We start from the raw sequence: 18449 nt of genomic DNA on the forward strand, positions 1-18449 counted from the left end.
ACTGAGGATTAAGCATTTAATTATATGTACCTATGAGGGACATTTTCATTCAAAACACCAAACACTGTGAAAATCAACACGTAAAGTTAAAGAAATTTATTTATTTATTATTTTTAATATCTTTTTATTTATTACAATTAACTTTGTATCCCAGCTGTGGCCTCCACCCTCATCCCCTCCAATCCCACCCTTCCTTCCTCCCTCCCTCATCTCCTTCCATGCCCCTTCTCCAGTCCTCATAGAGAGGACCTCCTCCCCTTCCATCTGAGCCTAGCCTATCAGGTACCATCAGGACTGTCTTTTATAGTCTTCCTCTGCGGGCTGGTAAGTAGTAGAGCAACAGTTGTTCTTACACAGTCAAGAAGCTGGGGTCTGGAACAGTAATTTAGGAAGATAATTGTGAACTCAAGAAAAAAAAACTAGCTTTGTTTCTTATTTGGAAGCATCAGATAAAATTTCTTTAACTTCCAGGTCTTTCTATCTCCCCCTTCTTTCATAAGATTTCCTGCACTCTGCCCATAGTTTGGCTATGAGTCTCAGCATCCGCTTTAAAAGCCTTCTGAATAGAGTCTTTCTGAGGCCCTCCGTGGTAGGCTCCTGTCTTGCTTCTTGTTTTCACCTTCTTCTGAAGGAAAACAGCACCAAAACTCTGGGCACAGGGGTCTTTTCTGAGATTGATACTCCAACCAAGAACCAGGCATGGAGATAACCTAGAACCCCTGCACAAGTGTAGCCCAGGGCAGCTCAGTCTCTAAGTGGGTTCCCTAGTAATGGGAACAGGGGCTATCTCTGACATAAACTCAGTGGCTGGCTTTTTTATCACCTCCCCCTAATGGAGAGCAGCCTTAATTGGCTACAGATGAAGACAATGCAGCCAGTCCTGATGAGACCTGATAGGCTAGGGTCAGATGGAAGGGGAGGAGGACCTCCCCTATCAGTTGACTTGGGGAGGGTCAAGGGAGGAGATGAGGAAGGGTGGGTAAGATTGGGAGGGGACGAGAGAAGGAGCTACAGCTGGGATACAAAGTGAATAACCTGTAATTTATAAATAAATAAAGAAAGAAATAGCATATTTTCAAAGATCGTTCTAAAATCTTCACTTTAGAAAGAAACGATATTGAGAAAGCAGAAAACAAGCCTCACTCCTGTATTTTGCCACAGCACTTGATGAAGAATGAACCCCCACTCTCCATTAATGAGAAAGGGGAGGTTTTCTAAAGCTTCACTTTGGCAGCCACCCTTAACGTCATCATCTCTGATCAGGAGCCCCAGTCAGATTTGTGTTGGTCTCATATTCACGTCAGGGTACCGAGTGATAGTGACCATCTTGAATTAGTTTCACGAGTTTTACTTTGCCCATACTGATTTCTCTCATGAGAAGTATGTGCCATGGAAATGTGACAAAAAAAATAATCTTTCTTCATTATCTAATACTCCTATTTTAATTATTGAGAGCGAAACCTGAAAAAATATCTTGTTGTTGCTGTGAGCTTTCTATTATTAGCAAGATTTTGTAGACCATACAATTGTGACTGCTGCACTTTCTAATCATATCCCCTTCAAAACAATTTTTCTAGGAAAACTTTGGAAATGTGAATTAAAGCAATAAAACCAACAAAAGGAACAAACCAATACTGTCACAAAAATTGAATTCTATTAAATGAAACCCTTATGTTTCTCTGTTTTTTTTTTTTCACCCCAAAGAATTCCTCTAGTTCCTCGAATATCCAATTCTCCAGAAAATGCTACCATCAGACCCAAGCTGAAAGCATTACTGAAGGGCAGGCTCGACCCCCCGCTGGAAGCTTTGGAATATAATCTGGAGGTAGACGAGAAGATAGTGCTGGACACGTGGCAGCAGGCTTCGATGGCCATCTCCCACATGGTAAGCCGTGCCTATGGGCACACTGTTGTCAGCAGCCCAGCTATTTACACGGTACACTGCAACAAGTAGGTGATCGCCACAATCATGCCATGAAAATGCATGCCTTTCAGAAATGATTGGTATGTAAGGGACTTTTTTTTTCTGAAAGAAATAGAAAGTTAAGAGATACAGTCAGCAAGTCTCTGAAATCATGAAAGAAGTGAGACAATACTTAGATTCATTTCAGTGCTGAGCTACCTTGGAAATGCAGGAGACTAAAGGTCAAGAGAGTGTCTAGGAGGGTGTGATGGTGAACCTGCAGAAATCACACTCCTGTTAATGGGAACATGTTCTACCCTGTGCTGGCTTACTTTGTCAAATAATAAGGAGGTCAAGCCTGACCAGATTTTATGTTTCCTAGAAAACCCAGAAATGTAATGTTTTTGTTTATTTGTTTTTAAATGATACTACTGGTTTTAGTTTTAATGAATGAAATTTAATTCTTAGAAATATTTTTCAAAGTCTTGAAAGAAAACACAAAGCCCAATTAGGCCATCAACCTCCGACTTCAACCTGTGTGCTTGTTATTGTTTCCAAATCCCAACAGAGTAAATGTTATTAACCCTTTTCAATGGAGAGCTAAGGTACACTTTTAAAGGAAGGCAGACTATTGCTTGGTTTCTGTTCTAACCACTTGGCTTTTATTTTCCTTTTGCATCAAGAATTCTTTGATTTATTTGAAGTACTCCATTTAATCAGGAAACAATATCAACCTTTGTATCTGACTTTACCCCAAAACAGAAATAGCTCCTTTTTCCTCCATTTTTCTTTTGATTTCCTCATCTCTCAAAGAGTGATTCCAAACTTCTTTCTTGTCATATTTGTTTTTTTTTAATTTTTATTAATTACATTTTGTTCACTTTGTATCCCCCCATAAACCCCCCCTCCTCCCCTTCTAATCCCACCTTCCCTCCCTTTTCTTCACACATGCCCCTCCCCAAGTTCACTGATAGGGGAGGTCCTTCCTCCTCTCCTTCCTTCTGATCTTACTCGATCAGATCACATCAGGAGTGGCTGCATTGTCATCTTCTGTGACCTGGTAAGACTGTTCTCCCCTCAGGGGGAGGTGATCGAAGAGCAGGCCAATCAGATTATGTCAGAGGCAGTCCCTCTTCCCATTACTATGTAACCCACTTGGACACTAAGCTGTCATGGGCTACATCTGTACAGGGGTTCTAGGTTATCTCTATGCATGGTACTTTGGTTGGAGTATGAGTCTCAGGAAAGACCCCTCTGTTCAAATTTTCTGGTTCTGTTGCTCTCCTTGTGGATTTCCTGTCCCCTCCAGATCTTACTATTTCCCACTTCTTTCATAAGATTCTCTGTACTCTCCCCAACAGTTGGCCATAAGTTTCAGCATCTGTTTTAAAAAAACCTTCAAGTGTGGACATTTCTCACATCAAGAAAATGCAAAAAATGTATTTTTCTGGCTTTACACACTAAAGTAAATATTTATGACACCAGTACACAGGAGTGAGTAAAACCAGGCATGCAGTGCTAGGTCTCCTCATGCACTGTCCAAATCTTAGACCTCTTCGAGCACCGCCATCTCACCTTTTCAATTAGCTCTTTCCTGACTCAAGTCTGTAACTCCTAAACAACATTTGCAGTAGTGCCTGCCTTTGCGTTTTAAGGAAATGGACCCTTTGTCTTTTGTGTGTGTGTGTGTGTGTGTGTGTGTGTGTGTGTTCTCATTTCTAGAACATTATTCATTAGAGTCTTCTAAGGGTAGTTTTATTCTGTTCATTTTCTTCATTATGCAGTGTTTTATTACATGACTGTATTACAACTTAGTTAATGAAGCTGACACTGACCTACATTTGGGTTTGTGTTTTTATGCCATTGGACACATATGCTTGAACATTCTTACACGTATTCCTCAGTGGCCATGAGTATACAAAGCTTCCTTCGACCTGGGACTATATGCTGCCATCTACACATCACTTGCTTGTGTGTGTTTGGTGTGTGTATGTGTGTGTATCATTGCTTAAAATGCATATACTTTATTGTTTGTATTTGTTTTTTACTTGGAATTATCAAGAGCTGTGCTAAATGTTTATTCTAAGAATAAACCTATTCCTTTCTTCAATTTGCTTGATTCTTCCTTTATATGTATTTGAGACTATGAACCCAGACCCATGGAAATTTTTAGATGAAAAACCTTTCTAGTGAATTGAACATCTTATTTGGGGATAATCTTTACATATAATGAACTTTTTAGAAATTAAACTTTGAGATTATTTACATATATTTTCTTTTAGTATCTTTATTTTAAAAGCCTCACAGTGTCGCCCATTTGTTAGTTTTTGCCCCTCAGAATAGACTCAGTTAATATTCTCTTGGTGCCCAACCATGGAATACATAGTAAGTTAGTAACTACAGGCTAGCCATATCATATCATGATCTTGAGGGGATTCTCCTGCTTCTACCTCTGATCTTGCTGCACTGACACTACAGAGGGCCAACACTGCCCTCAGCATTCCGTCATTTCTGAAGATTCAAACTCAGGTCTCCACCCTTGCTTAGCAAGTACTCTAAGCCTCTACTTGTTAGTGTTTTTCTGATGGTTCGATTACTTTCCACATACTTTAATTTGGCACAATGACCACACCTAACACATAATCCTGAGTTATCAGTGCAGTGTTAAGATGCTGCTGCCATGCTCACGACACTGCAGCCAATAAAAAGACGATGGTGCTGACAATGATGATTAGCACAGAAACCACAAACACAAGTCCCAGAGAGTGGAAAGCAGGTGCAGGTTTTCTAGAAAGATCATGAGTTATTTGTATTATTAATTGAACTTCAGAAACATAACGGGCACGTCACACATGCTCCAACAAACCTACCTATCTTACAGAGATAAACGTGCAGCCGGTATCAACTACATGTCACAATTACACACAGTCTGTTTTGAGTTTTGAAAAACCTGTTAGCTTCTCTAAGTCTTCGATTTTTCTCTAACTCATGAGAAAAATTTCTCAAACAATTGACATTCAGTGAAGTAGAGTATGTTGAAATGTTTTAGAAACTATAAAATACAATTCATTTTCTAGAAATTTACTTAAAGTTGCGCATTTTTCTTTTGTACTTTGGAATGTCTCATAGTGAGCATAGGGAAAATGATCACTTAATATCATTATTAATACTGTATATGAATTATATTTGAATAAGGATTTTATATGTTACAATAGACTTCTATAAATCTAATGTTACTCATTAAAAGCAGTCAAAATTTTGAAAAAAAAAAAAAAGATAGTCATGAGTTTAGCACCCACACTCTTGAATGATTAAACTGTGCCTTGTTAGAAAACAAACATTTAAAGGAACTTTGAGTTCCAAATGCGACAGGTGTGGTTCAGAAAATGGATGTAGGCAAACAGTTCCGACCTAGATTGCTGCAATTGGAATGAGCTGCACTTTAATTCGGGCTTTTTCTAAGGAGCAGTTTTGCCAAAAGCTATTCATTTAGTATGCTATGTTAATTTTAGCAAAACTTTCTAATTGATAGGTATGTAATGATTTCAGAGAAGTCATATTTAACACCTACAATGGCAAATCATTATGTTTAAAGTTCTTGCCAGCCTTAGCAGCTACTCTAAAGAATGTATTCTAAATTCTGCTAATTTTTGAAAAAGATCTGGAGGTCTTTGAAAGAGGTAGACAAGAAAAATTCTAATGATAATCATTACCTTCATCATCATCATGAGGTTGTTTGCCAAGGAGATAAATCCAATTTTAAAGGAAATTGCTAACTTACATGACTTTGCAAGAACAAATTAAAAAAAAATGAGATTGCTTGAAATTTAAAGGGGGTCTGTTTAACACTAAAGCTTTCAATTTTACCAAGAACTGGAAGGCACAGTAGATAGCATGAAATCCATTTTTGTCAAAAGGTCATCTGTTGGAAAAAAAAAATTCCAAAAAGAATCCACCCAAACTGGCTTTTTCTATGTAGCTTTTCTGGATATCTCAAGTGCTGTTGGCAGATCATCCTATGACATATTACAATTTTAAAAGAAAATCCATCAGTTAACAAGCACTGTCCTCCATAAGTAAAACACAGGTACCTAAAGTCAGGGAAAGCACAAGTAGGTCTGGGAGTGTGAAAGCTCATTAACAGGTGATGAGGGTTAATGTCCATGGAGAAGTTAGAAACTGCTGCATGCTGGGCCATGAGGCACCAAGTGTGTGTCAGGAGTCTGGAGAAGGCAGCAACTGACTGGCCTTTTGCAAACAAGATTACAAATGCCTTTGAGGGGGATATATATTCTTCTCCATTCTCCTCATTCTACTAATCTCAAAAATCATATCAGATCTGGACCTCAAAAATGCTTCTAGAAATAAATACATATAATTTTAGTGATTCCCATTTCCTGACCTCCGAAGTGCAGGGGTATTTTATATACTTGCTCTTCTCTCAGTTCTTACAAGTAATCTTCATTGCTCCAGAGTTAGATGAACTTAGTATTTAGTTCTAGTATTTCTAGAAACAAGAAAAACCTGAGTGGCATAGTCCTTAGATAAAGATTTTCTATAGACAGACAGACAGACAAACACATAAAGAAAGAAAAATGATAGACATTTTATATGTAAACATGCATATATGTTGCAGGATATTTGAGCCCATTGTGAAATTCTAGACTGTGAACTGTAGAAACTTGTTTCTGGTTTGGTGTGGGTCAGTCTTAGCACACACCTGTAATTCAAGAGTTTTCTGTAACAGGATTTAATAAAGTTAACCCTAAGTCAAGAAGCAGGGCAAGAAACCATCTGACAGCGATTAACTAGAAAGAAAGGACTTTGATTTGAAGGGTATTTAAGACAGCATGAAGAAGGAAAAGGAGTTTTGTTTGTTTGTTTGTTTTGGCTTTTAACTTTTTCTTCCTAGGCTGTTGGGTAGCTTAGCAGGCCTTTTCCTCCTGGGCTATCAGCTGAGCTAGTAAACTTTTGGCCTTGGGATTTTGGCTTTGGGCCTTTTGTCTTTGGGGGCTTTTAACTTTGATCTTTTGGCCTTTTGGCTTTTAGGTTTGGGCTTTTTCCTTCAGGATGCGAGGTAAGTAAAAAGGTCAGCTGTATGGCTTTCTCTGCTTCTCTGAGCTAGCAGGTTTTCACACTAGCATCTGGCTCCTGAGTCTTCATTGGTAAAATTGAACAGTTTGAGATTTTATTTAAAACATCACAGGTATGCTTAAAATTTACATTTATAAACAGTAAAAACAGGTCTTTTTGAATTATAATTTGACATTTAGATATTGATAGGCATCTTAAAATGGTTAACCAAATTAATAATATATCTGCCATTTCATTTCCTTATCAATTCTTTGTAGTAAACATTTAAAATCCACCCCTCTAGCAAATTCTAAATATAAAATACATTATTCACTGCTATTACTATGCTATGTAATAGGCCATCAGATATTTTTTCTTTCATTTGACTAAGACAGTTTACCCTTTAACCAACATTTTTCACTATCCCCTACCCATCTACCTTCAACCCCTGATAGCCACCATTCTACTCTATATATACTTCAGTGTGGTCAATATTTTTACATATGTGCTTGTATGTATAAGATGGAGAGTATTTAGTAGTTAATGTTCTGCAGTTATACATCATGTCTTCTGAGTGTATATATGTAGCCCTGAGACAAGGCTTTCTATAACCTGAAAGTATATAGAAAATCTTAAAGGAGAGAGGATGTGAAGAGGGCCCAGTAAAAGCCTGTATCTCCTCAGTATAAGGGTAGAATTTCCCTATTCTGTGAAAATCTTGGAGTAATAATACAGCCGTAATCCAGACATCCGTGAACATGAGAGAGAGGCTAACTATGATTGGAGACACATATGAAGTCAGAGAGTAGGAGAAGCTAGGGACTATCACGTTAGCCAGTGGAAAATATTATCTCCACAAGCAGTGAATCTTCTGGGAGGGTGTCAAGAGCTAGAATTGATACATAGGATTAAAATTTTTATGATTCAACTGATTTAGGACCTCCTTTCTCCAGAACTAGATAGAGGGATGTGAAATTTTTATCTCATTTTCTCTATAGTGCACAGGAGAATATTTAGATAGGGTTAAAGTGGAAAAAAAACACTGCCCAAAAGTTGGCCATAAGTCTCAGCATCTGCTTTGATAGTCTGCAGGGCAGAGCCTTTCAGAGGCCCTACGTGGTGGGTTTCTAGCTTGTTTCCTGTTTTCTTCTTTTTCTGATGTCCTTCCTCTTTGCCTTTCAGGATGGGGATTGAGCATTTTAGTCAGGGTCCTCTCTCTTGATTAGTTTCTTTAGATGTACAGAATTTAGTAGGTTTATCCTATATTACATGTCTATATGAGTGAGTATATACCATGTGTGTCTTTCTGCTTCTGGGACAGCTCACTCAGGATGATCCTTTCCAGGTCCCACCATTTACCTGAAAATTTCATGATTTCTTTATTTTTCATTGCTGAGTAATATTCCATTGTGTAGATGTATCACAATTTCTGCATCCATTCTTCAGTTGAGGGGCATCTAGGGGGAGGGAGGGTGATTGGGAGGGGAGAAGGAAGGGGCTTATGGGGGAATACAAGTGAATAAAGTATAATTAATAAAAAAATTTAAATAAAAAATGGAAAAAGAAAACGAAAACAATCCTGAAACTGAAGCTTCACCTTGTTGTTATAAACAAAAAAAAAAAAAAAAAATGAAGATTTCGACCATTCCATTTAACCAATAAAGACTCACATGCCAGATGCTGGGGTGAAAACCTGCTAGATCAAAGAAGCAGAGAAAGCACCCAGCTGACCTTCCTTCTCAGCTCAAGTCTGGATGGAAAAAAACCCAAAGGGTTTACTAGACAGCCCAGGAGGAAAAGGCAAAAAAAAAAAAAAAAAAAAAAAAAAAAGAAAGAAAAAGAAAAAGAAAGAAAAAAAAAAGCCAAAAACTTGCTCACTCAAAGCCCCAGAAGCCCGGGAGCTGAGGAGCTGAAGCGTAAACTGAAGCCAGAGCTTCAACTGAAATCCCCTCCTCCTTTCACACCCTGTCTTAAATACCCCTCAGCTCAAAGTCCCGCCTACTCTTGAATCCCTGTCAGCTGGTTTCTTGCTCCGCCTCTTGACCTAAAGTAACCTAAAGTTAACTTTATTAAATCCTGTGTACAGAAAGCTCTTGGATTAAAGGTGTGTGCTAGAGCTGGCTGAACCACACCGAAATCACCTGTTGACAGTAAACAGAAATTTCTTGGATTAAAGGTGTATGATAGGTCCGAACCACACTAAACAAGAAACAGGGTTTTACAGTCCATAGTTTTGGGGTTTACAATGGGGAACAAAGTTTACACAACAATTATACGGTATGATATCCCTGAGAATGCATTCTGGACTGTAACTAGGTCTTGGGCCCAGAAATTAGCATTTGTAATAGAGTCAACTATGAAAGTTTAAGAAAATGTGCTGGTTATTTTTCTGTCAACTTGACACAAGTTAGAGTCATCTCAACCTGGGGAACATCATTTGGGGAACTGTCTCTACCAGATTGTCCTGTAGGCAAGTCTCTGAAAATTTTTCTCTTGATTAACAGTTGATATGATAAGGCATAGTCCTGGGCAGGTGGTCCTGGCTTGATTAAGAAAGCAATCTGAGTAAGCAATGGGGGGAAAAAGCAGTAAGAACTGTCACTCTGTCCCTCTGGCTGGGACTGGTTGGGATTCTACCTTGACTTCTATTAAGTATGGACTGTCCTAGGGAGGTGTAAACCAAATAAACCCATTCTTCTCTGGGTTGCTTTGGTCATGGTATTTATCACAGGAACAGAAAGGAAACTAGAGCAGAAAATGATATGGGGAGGAAAAGCCTGTCCTAGAGGCAAGAGAAAACAAACGTGGAAGATGATGCTAATGTCAAATTCATAGAGGTGGTTAATCTGAAAGATGGGAGGGGAAAGATCACCAATCCAAATCATGGCCAGATTTTTTATTGCTATGCATGAGCAGGGTTTAAGAGATCAGCTTTAGACTAACTCCCCTTCTTTCTTATGATTCCCTGTACTCTGCCAAAGGTTTGGTCATGAGTCTTTGCTTTGAAAACACTGCTAGTTAGAGTCTTTCAGATGCGCTCAGTAGACTCCTGTCATATGTTCAATGCACATCCCATCTGTCTTTCTAAATGAGGATTGATCATCTTACCCCATGTCCGCTCAATTGATTATCTTTTTTAGGTGTATAGATTTCATTATGTTTATCATATCTTATAGGTCTATATAAGTGAGTATATCCCATGTTTGTCTTTCTCCTTCTGGGATATTTCACTCAGAATGATCTTTTCTAGATCCCACCATTTGCCTGCAAATTGGATAGGAGCTCCACAAGGACCAAATATATCTGGGCACAGGGTCTTTTCTGAGACTGACATTCAACCAAGGACCATGTATGGATATAACCTAGAACCTCCACTCAGATGTAGCCTGTGGTAGCTCAGTAACCAATTGGTTTCCCAAAGTGAGGGGAACAGGGACTATTTCTAACAGGAACTCAATGACTGGCTCTTTGGTCTCCCCACCCCCGAAGGGAGGAGCAGTCCTGTTAGGCCACAGAGGAGAGCTTTGCAGCCAGTCCTGAAGATACCTGATAAAACAGGATCAGATGAATGGGGAGGAGGTCCCCCCTATCAGTGGACTTGGAAAGGGGCACGGTGGAGATGAGGGAGGGAGGGAGGGACTGGGAGGGAATGAGGGATCGGGACACGGCTGGAATACAGAGTTAATAAAATGTAACTGATAAAAAAAATAAAAAATAAAAAAAATTAAAAAAAAAAGAGAGATCAGCTTTAGACGTGGGGAACATAGGAAATTTTATAGTTCAGGAGTAAGGGGTTTCCAAATTAGGGAATCTGGCAGACAAATAGGCAGGATTACAGGAGCAGAACATGAGCAGATAGCAAGCTGGTCATAACAACCTCCTGAAACAAAGATATGGTTTCAAGGTGGTCATAACAAGGAGATAACACCCTTCTGAGACAGAGGCAGAGTTGCTGTTTCCTGGAACAGGCAGTACAGAACCATTTGTAGTTAAGGTTAGAGGTAGGGCATAGCCCAATCCTTGAGAAACAGATTTAATTGTAAACAGGATTGAATGTAGTTTGTTTTTACTGCAAGATGGCTTTCAAGCCTAAGATGGAGGAGGCTGGTTTATCAGTGGAGATAAAACTAAATGATCATGCACAAAATCTTACATTTGCCAAATTAGAGTTTAAACTGATATACACAAAGCTGCATTGCAATCATGGATTAATAAAATGAGAGCCTCCCTTCAGACAGCTGCAGGATCATTCACTCTGTGTGCTCCTTAAAGGGTGAGGATTTGGGCATTGTTGTTCAGTGGAGTCTAAGAGACTAAATCCAAGTGATCATCCTATTTGCTAAATGCTATCCTAACTGAAATACTGCTACCATACAGGTGGCTGCTGAAGTCCATCAAAGGTTCATAGAGGAAGAAAAAGAATTGATCTCAGTAGATACCAGAGAAAAGTCTCCTCAGGCGGGTGCAAATAAAAAAGCCAAGAAGGAGAAAGAGCAACCAAAGAAGAAAAAGCCAGAAAAGAAAGGAAAAGGTATTCATGGCGCTGGGACCTGGTCCCCACATCACTTCAATCCTCTTCTTGGTGGGAAACAAGCCATTAACCAGGCCTTGTTAGCTTCTGGGCCATTTGGATGCTAGTCATTGTTTTCAATTATAGACCCAAGTGTCAGCAGGCTGTGGTTGTGCTGGTAAACCACATTGCATATCAGCACCATCTAATCTGTTTAAGCAAATAGCAAACGCAGGCCACAGAGGAGGACGGACATGGCAGCCAGTCCTGAAGAGACCGGATAAGCTAGGGTCAGAGGGAAGGGGAGGAGGACCTCCCCCATCAGCGGACTTACAGAGGGGCAGGAAGGAGATGAGGGAGGAAGGGTGAGATTTGGAGAGAATGAGGGAGGGGACTACGGCTGGGATACAAAGTAAATAAACTGTAACTAATATAAAAAATAATAAAAATTTAATTTAAAAAAACTCAGCAGATATATATTTCAAAGGCAGCTTTTACCTTATTAGGGCTCATATCTGGGGATGTCTGCTGCAGAAGTTAAAAGGCTCTCTGCAAGTCTCAGGAGCCCTCAAATCTAAGAAAATTGTTCTCTGTTGGAACACTCCTACCTAAATCTTTGCCTAAGAGTCATGAAAGGAGAACAACAGAGAAAATAGGCTGAGAGAGACCCCCACTGACTTTAAGCAACAGCACAAATGTTGTGTTTTTCCTCTCAATGTTTCTATGTGGACTTTTTTTTTTTTATGTCATTTGAGGCAAGAAATGAAAAGTGGAAAAGGACAGATTGCTACAGTGTGTTTATTAAGCACCTACTGTGGGGAAAACACTCTATGATGATTATGATGATTGCCAAAAAGGGGGGGGGGGGCAGGCTGAAAATAAGCAAAGGGCTGTGACGAGCCTTGTAGCAAAGGAGAGACTAAATGTATTGGTAAAGAACAGGCTGCCTTAGGTCATCTCATGTTCCAATCAGTAAAAGTTTTAGCACTTCAGGGAAACATTTGTTTACTTCATTGCGGTAAGGGGCCAAGTCCAGTCTTTAATGACAAAACAAATGCAGAGGCTAATCTCTCCTTTATTTGTAATCTATACATTCATCTCTTAGTACAGCAAATAACCCCTCGGTTTCTTACTCTACTTCCTTTTCCTTCACATTTGAGCCCCTTGTGACCATACCACCAAGAATAATCATTGACCTGTGCAGAAATTCAAAACTGGGCCTGAAATAGAATCACACTGCTTTGGGTAGATTCTCAACAGACGTCTACAAACTCCTAATTTCCAATCAGTTTATGTAGTCACTGAAATGCTTGTAGGTGGGCACAAATTAAAAAAAAAATAATTAATTTGGATAACTATTCATGAACATTATTACATTTCAGCCATATTTTTTAGTTAATTGTTGATCTTTTCTTAGAAAAAAAATAAAACTGAAAACCACTTTCAAATTTAAGAAATTCCCTAAGAAGTAGTAATTCTGCCAGAGGCCAATATCTACTGTCAACTACATTGTAATGAACTTGGCTAATTTTTGTCCTCAAACCTTGATTTTCATCATATTTTTTTCATTCTGTAATCACTTCTACACATGCTACATACATACATGTTTTATTCTTAAGATGTGACACACATTTTTTATGAATGCAGCCAAAAAAAAGCTCACAGAATCCTCAATGAAAGATTATAAACACTTCACTGCCCATTCCCAAGGAGTCCAAGGTTTCTTGTTTCAAAATCCCTCACAGTTTTTGACTGTACAGATTTTGCTATATGATCATATTGTCCACATGTCCTGTCCATAACCTCGCATACTGGGAATTGACTCACCACATTTTAGTTACCTTTCAGGTAAATCACCACCTGTGTCTGATGTCAGTCCCGTCACGATATCGCCTGAGGAAGTGGCTGAAATAGAAAGAAAAAATGAACTGAAGCTCAGGATAAAGGAAGAACATCTTGCTGCTTTGCAGATGGAAGGTAGGAGGGGGAATCAAGTAAGACTGCTGTCGATAGAGAGTAAACCAGTAGCCGAAAGACCCAGGCGGGGCTCATCAGTAGCCTCCCGTTGAGTCTCAGAACTCAGCAGAAAGACTGAAAACACACAATTCATATAGTTTTTTATTTGATCATAAAACCAAGCTTTGGCGACTGTAATAGCATAGGAGCTATTTATTTTGAAAGGTTCCCAAGGAATGACGAGCTTTTGTCTCTCCAACAATCCTTCTATAGCCCAGCTTGAACTGAGCCAAGAATGTCATTTTGGACCAAGTCAATGGACTTGCCATTTTGGGGGGTTGAGGAGAGGGGTTTTGCTGGGGGTTTTCCTCTCTGAGCCTAGCACATGAAAACCATCATATCATATCGAGGCAACTAGAAGATTTTTACGAGGGAAACATTAACTAAGGATTTTTCCCAGCTCCCGCTTTTCTCCTCTTTTCTCGATTCACCCCTCCACCCACCACCACTTGTTCCCAAAATCCAACAGAAAAACTTGAACTCAGGGAGCTGGGAGGCATCTGGAGAGTAGAACATATTTTTCTCTCCTCAATGTCTGTTCACACCCGATTCCACAATTTTCCAGTGCACTCCATCTTTGAATTCACATGATACAAGATCCTCAATGAGATAAAATCCAATTCCTCAAGTTACAAGCTTTTTACTGCTCCCTTCTTTGATGGTTGCATATCCATGAGCTTTAGAAAAGCAAACCAGACAGTAATAGAGGCAGAAGAAGGGAGATATAAGCAATCACTTATAACATCCTGTGATGTTGGAAAGAGGCTTATGGGACGAGGTGGAAAGGCACTGAGAAAGACTTCCCAGAACTAATGTGGGCTGAACCAGTATGGAAAAATGAGACAAGCTGGGGGCAGGACCAGAGAGCAAAGGTATGTGCCAAAGCAAAGAAGATATAAAAACTATTCAACGAGGGCTCATGAAGGAGTAACTTGGGAAGCCAGATCCTGCCTCAACAGCAAAAAGGTCCTTTTCCTGTGGAAGCTGGGTGGTAATGAAACCTAAGCAGATTGCTCAGGCATAATGCTGGGAGCTGATGACTCATGGCCCTGAGTACTGCAGAGATGGATTTGGGATTGACTTTGGAACAGAAGGGAAAGAAAGCACATACAACTATAGTGTGGGTAAGGAAGAATCAATACCTGATCTCCCAGGCACCACACTTACTAAAGCTTGTGAATAACTTTAGTTTAAACCCTCAAAAGACTTTACTACACATTTGATTTTGCTTTGCTGTGAGATAGAGTCCACTGTACTTATATTGATGAATTAAATGAAACTTCACACACGAGAGTGACATAAAAAGGGAATTTGTTTCATGGTAAAAATGCATGTATATATAATACGTTAAAATACACTTTTCGCTTTTACTTATTTGTGTATACTAATTTTATAAAAGAAGAGGTTTCATTATGATCATTTCATGCATGCATAAAACATATTTTGGTCATGTCTATCCATCATTACTCTCTCTTGATCCCCTTTCATATGTTTCCTCTTTTTAAATAACTTCCACTCTGTTTTCATGTATTTTTAAAATACAAATTCCATATGAACAGGAAAGCATAATATTTCCCTTTCTGAGTTCAGTTTATTTAGCTTACATCCAGTTTCTTTTTAAAATAGAAGCAGCCACGCAATTTCGACTTGAACTAATAAAGTCAAAAACTTTGACTGTCCTTGAAGAGTTAGTAACAAAGGTGATTGATGTCTTCAGGCTCATGGAGAAGTGGCTTGGTGAGAGATACTTGAATGAAATGGCCAGGTAAGGTTCTCCACAACTAAAAGAAAAACCATACTAAATGCCAGAAGTGCAAAATTTAACAAGAGGTCCACAGACTTAAATTACACGCAAATACACACGTGATATGTGTGTTGGTGTGTCTGTGTGTGTAAGCTCACCCCCCCTCTCTCTTTCATGTGTGTATGTATATGTAAAGTTTTCTGGCAGTAGACTGTATATCAGAAGGCTCAGTTGCAATATCATTTCCACTTCAGGTGTTCAGTTTTCACTCTTCAGTCTGCATGTTAATATTACAGATCATTTAAATCCAGAAGCCTGGGATTCCCAAATTATCCACAAGTGAGTACTAGGCAGGAGTGCTTAGGGCTCATCAGCTTTATTTACAAAAAAGGCTCCAGGCGGGCTATTGCACCAGTTTTGGCTCGAGCTGCATGTGTGTATTACAGGGTAGATTGCGAACATTTGCTGAGAGTTCTGAAGTTGTGTGAGAATGGGCATGAAATGGCAAATGTTCTCAGAAACAGAAATTACTCTCTGTAAGCAGCTTTTGTGTCTGGCTTTCTTTAGTCTCATCATGAAAGTTTCACTGTTAAAATCTTCAGCCCAGTTGTTCAGCGTTGTCCCACAGTAGGAAATTAAAAAACATCCAGACACACTCATTTCTGTCTGGTATTCTTGCTACCATCACGTATGACACAGAATATTACTAGTGGGCAGGAAATCAATCACTGTTAGCTTTGCAGTGATTTGTGGCCCTAGTCTGCCGCTTAGAAATGAAAGCGTTTCACCTGAGTTCTTAGGATTCCTAGCTTCCTCCCAAGTGTCTATCAAGTATATACAGATATTAATTCTGTGTGATGTACTCATACTTTTCATATTTGTGTTGTGTATATGTTCACCTTCTGAATCTATAATGTGATGTACTCTGACCACAAGAAATCACAAAACATGACATTAAAAAAACTACTCCTGATGAGAAAGAGACACAGAGAGGGACTGTCACATCCCTTTGAGCTCCAAATTTATTTTTCCTTGACTTTTTTTTTTTCTTCTTCTTCTCTATTGAAGTTCCTCATAGTGACCCTCCACTAGGTGGCGCACAATCACCTGCTATTGTGGTTCTGGCCATATCTCAGCCTATGTGGAGACACCCGTTAGTCACATGGATTCAAGATCTACATGATACTCTTCCTGCGTAAACCCCCCCCCCCCCAGCACCAGAACACTCTAAATCACAATCTAATTAGCAAATACTCTATGGGCATTCACAAAGAGCATTTATGAGTTGAATTCAAGGGCGCCTTTTCAAGGACAAGAACCATAACATTTTTTTAAGTGTCAGTATACAAATATTTGTTTCTCGTCATACAAAGAGAGAATAAGTATGTGTTTTCTCATGATGTTCCATCTTCACCAAGAGATCAAGACAAGCTCTTGTCCTTATTCCAGTGGCTGTACACTTAATCATGTATAATGTCTAAGCCATTAACTATTCCCCAACTATTTATATCCATGATATGTGTTTTCTTGTAAACCATTACAAAAGAGGGAGTAAATGTCAGTGGTTTCGTTTCAAAGATAAAGCACTAACAGACCCATGACTTAGCATAGAACCATGTCAAGCACAAGCTCTAGATGGGACCCTGGGGCCCATTGCTATTTCTTCTGTACCATGGTAACCCTTTCATTGGTACATATCCAGCTTCAGATTTTGTGCGCCAGGGGCTACACTGCCAATATGTCTTAGGTAACATTAAATCCCTTGAGATAAAGCTGGAGAAAAGCTATTTTTAATTTTCTAGAAGTAAACGAGCAAATTTGATTCACCTTATAATTTATCCTGTTTCCAAAGAAACAGTTCTAAACAGTTACTAAACTGTGATATGCCACATTAGCTTATTCTGAAAATTAATCTAACATTTGGTGTAATCTTTCTTATGTAGGAAAGTATATTTCAATACTAATCAAACCAAATTTAGGGGGTTGGAGATATGGCTCAGAGGTTAAGAGCACTAGCTGTTTTCCCAAATGGTCCTCAATTCAATTCCCAGCAACCACATGATGGCTCACAGCCACCTATAATGAGATCTGGTGCCCTCTTCTGGCATGCAGGCAGAATAATGTATAAATAATAAATAATAAACTTTTAAAAAAAAACAAATTTAACAGGCCTTATTCTTGTTCGGCTTTGCATTAAACTGAACTATATTACATACTTAGTAAGATGATATTTTGCTTTTTATCTTTACTAATTTGCACCCTGCTAAATACAAGTTAAAAGTTTTAAATACCTATAGAATCATCTAACTTATCCTGTAATGTTAGCTTGTGTGTGTGTGACTGCGTGTGCGTCTTATTAAATTATTAACTTCGTATCTTCAATGGAGGTCAGCCTGTTCATTTTACTCCTTTCAGTATAGAGAAACTGACTGAAGTAGCTCGCTACCACATTGAAACAGCTACAAAAATTCAAAATGAAATTTATTTAAGCCAAGAAGACTTCTACATCAACGGAGACATAAAAGTCTTCCCAGATGCTCCCCCACCAATCCGCCCTCCACCCATAGAAAAGGAAGAAAATAGCAGCCTAACAATCAAACAGCTTGATAGTCTTCGGGAGCAGTTCTTAGATATGGCGCCTAAAGGTAAGAAAGGAATTGCTGCTGGTGGAACACAAAGATGACTGAAATTGCATCCAGTGGCCATCACTTGGCCAGAGACAAATGAGTTCTGTAGGAGCACAGGGTTCTGCAAGAAGACCATGCTCTGTTCTAGTTTTGCCAGATATTTGCTTGGCACAGCATTCATCTGAATTAAGCCAGCAGGAGAATCCCAGTGACTGTCAGTCAAGCAGTGCAGCAGTGTGGTCGTGGGCAGTGGCCATCCCTGGTAACTCTTTTCTCCTGTCTTCCTCCTCTCTTGGAGACACACTGGTAAGCTTGACTCTACCTGACAGTTTGCAGATAGTCTTTGTGCATACTCCTAAGTAGAGATGTGTTGGGGATCCCAAGTTTGTGTTTCCATCTAGCCAGCGGAGGGATAGTAGGAGGTGAAGATGTCCCTCTTGGAACTGCCTTTTCTTTCTGTGCATTGTAGATTGAGTAGAACCCAATGAGTTACTGGTATATACTTGCCTAATTAATTCGCTTATATGAATGCATATGTTGTTTTCTTCACACAAATTATTGAATCCCTTCACATTT

At 39.2% G+C, this 18449-nt stretch overlaps 1 protein-coding gene across 1 annotated transcript in view; it reads left to right on the top strand.

The window, feature by feature from the left end:
• The window catches only part of Spef2 (sperm flagellar 2), a 194739-nt gene that overhangs the window by 145779 nt on the left and 30511 nt on the right, over nucleotides 1-18449 (top strand). The window contains 5 exon segments of the mRNA XM_060380473.1: nucleotides 1705-1885; nucleotides 11354-11507; nucleotides 13335-13463; nucleotides 15129-15267; nucleotides 17662-17891. Of these exon segments, the coding sequence (XP_060236456.1) occupies nucleotides 1705-1885; nucleotides 11354-11507; nucleotides 13335-13463; nucleotides 15129-15267; nucleotides 17662-17891 (833 nt within the window).

The sequence above is a fragment of the Meriones unguiculatus genome, chromosome 3, assembly GCF_030254825.1.
Source record: "Meriones unguiculatus strain TT.TT164.6M chromosome 3, Bangor_MerUng_6.1, whole genome shotgun sequence".
NCBI classification, from domain to species: domain Eukaryota; kingdom Metazoa; phylum Chordata; class Mammalia; order Rodentia; family Muridae; genus Meriones; species Meriones unguiculatus.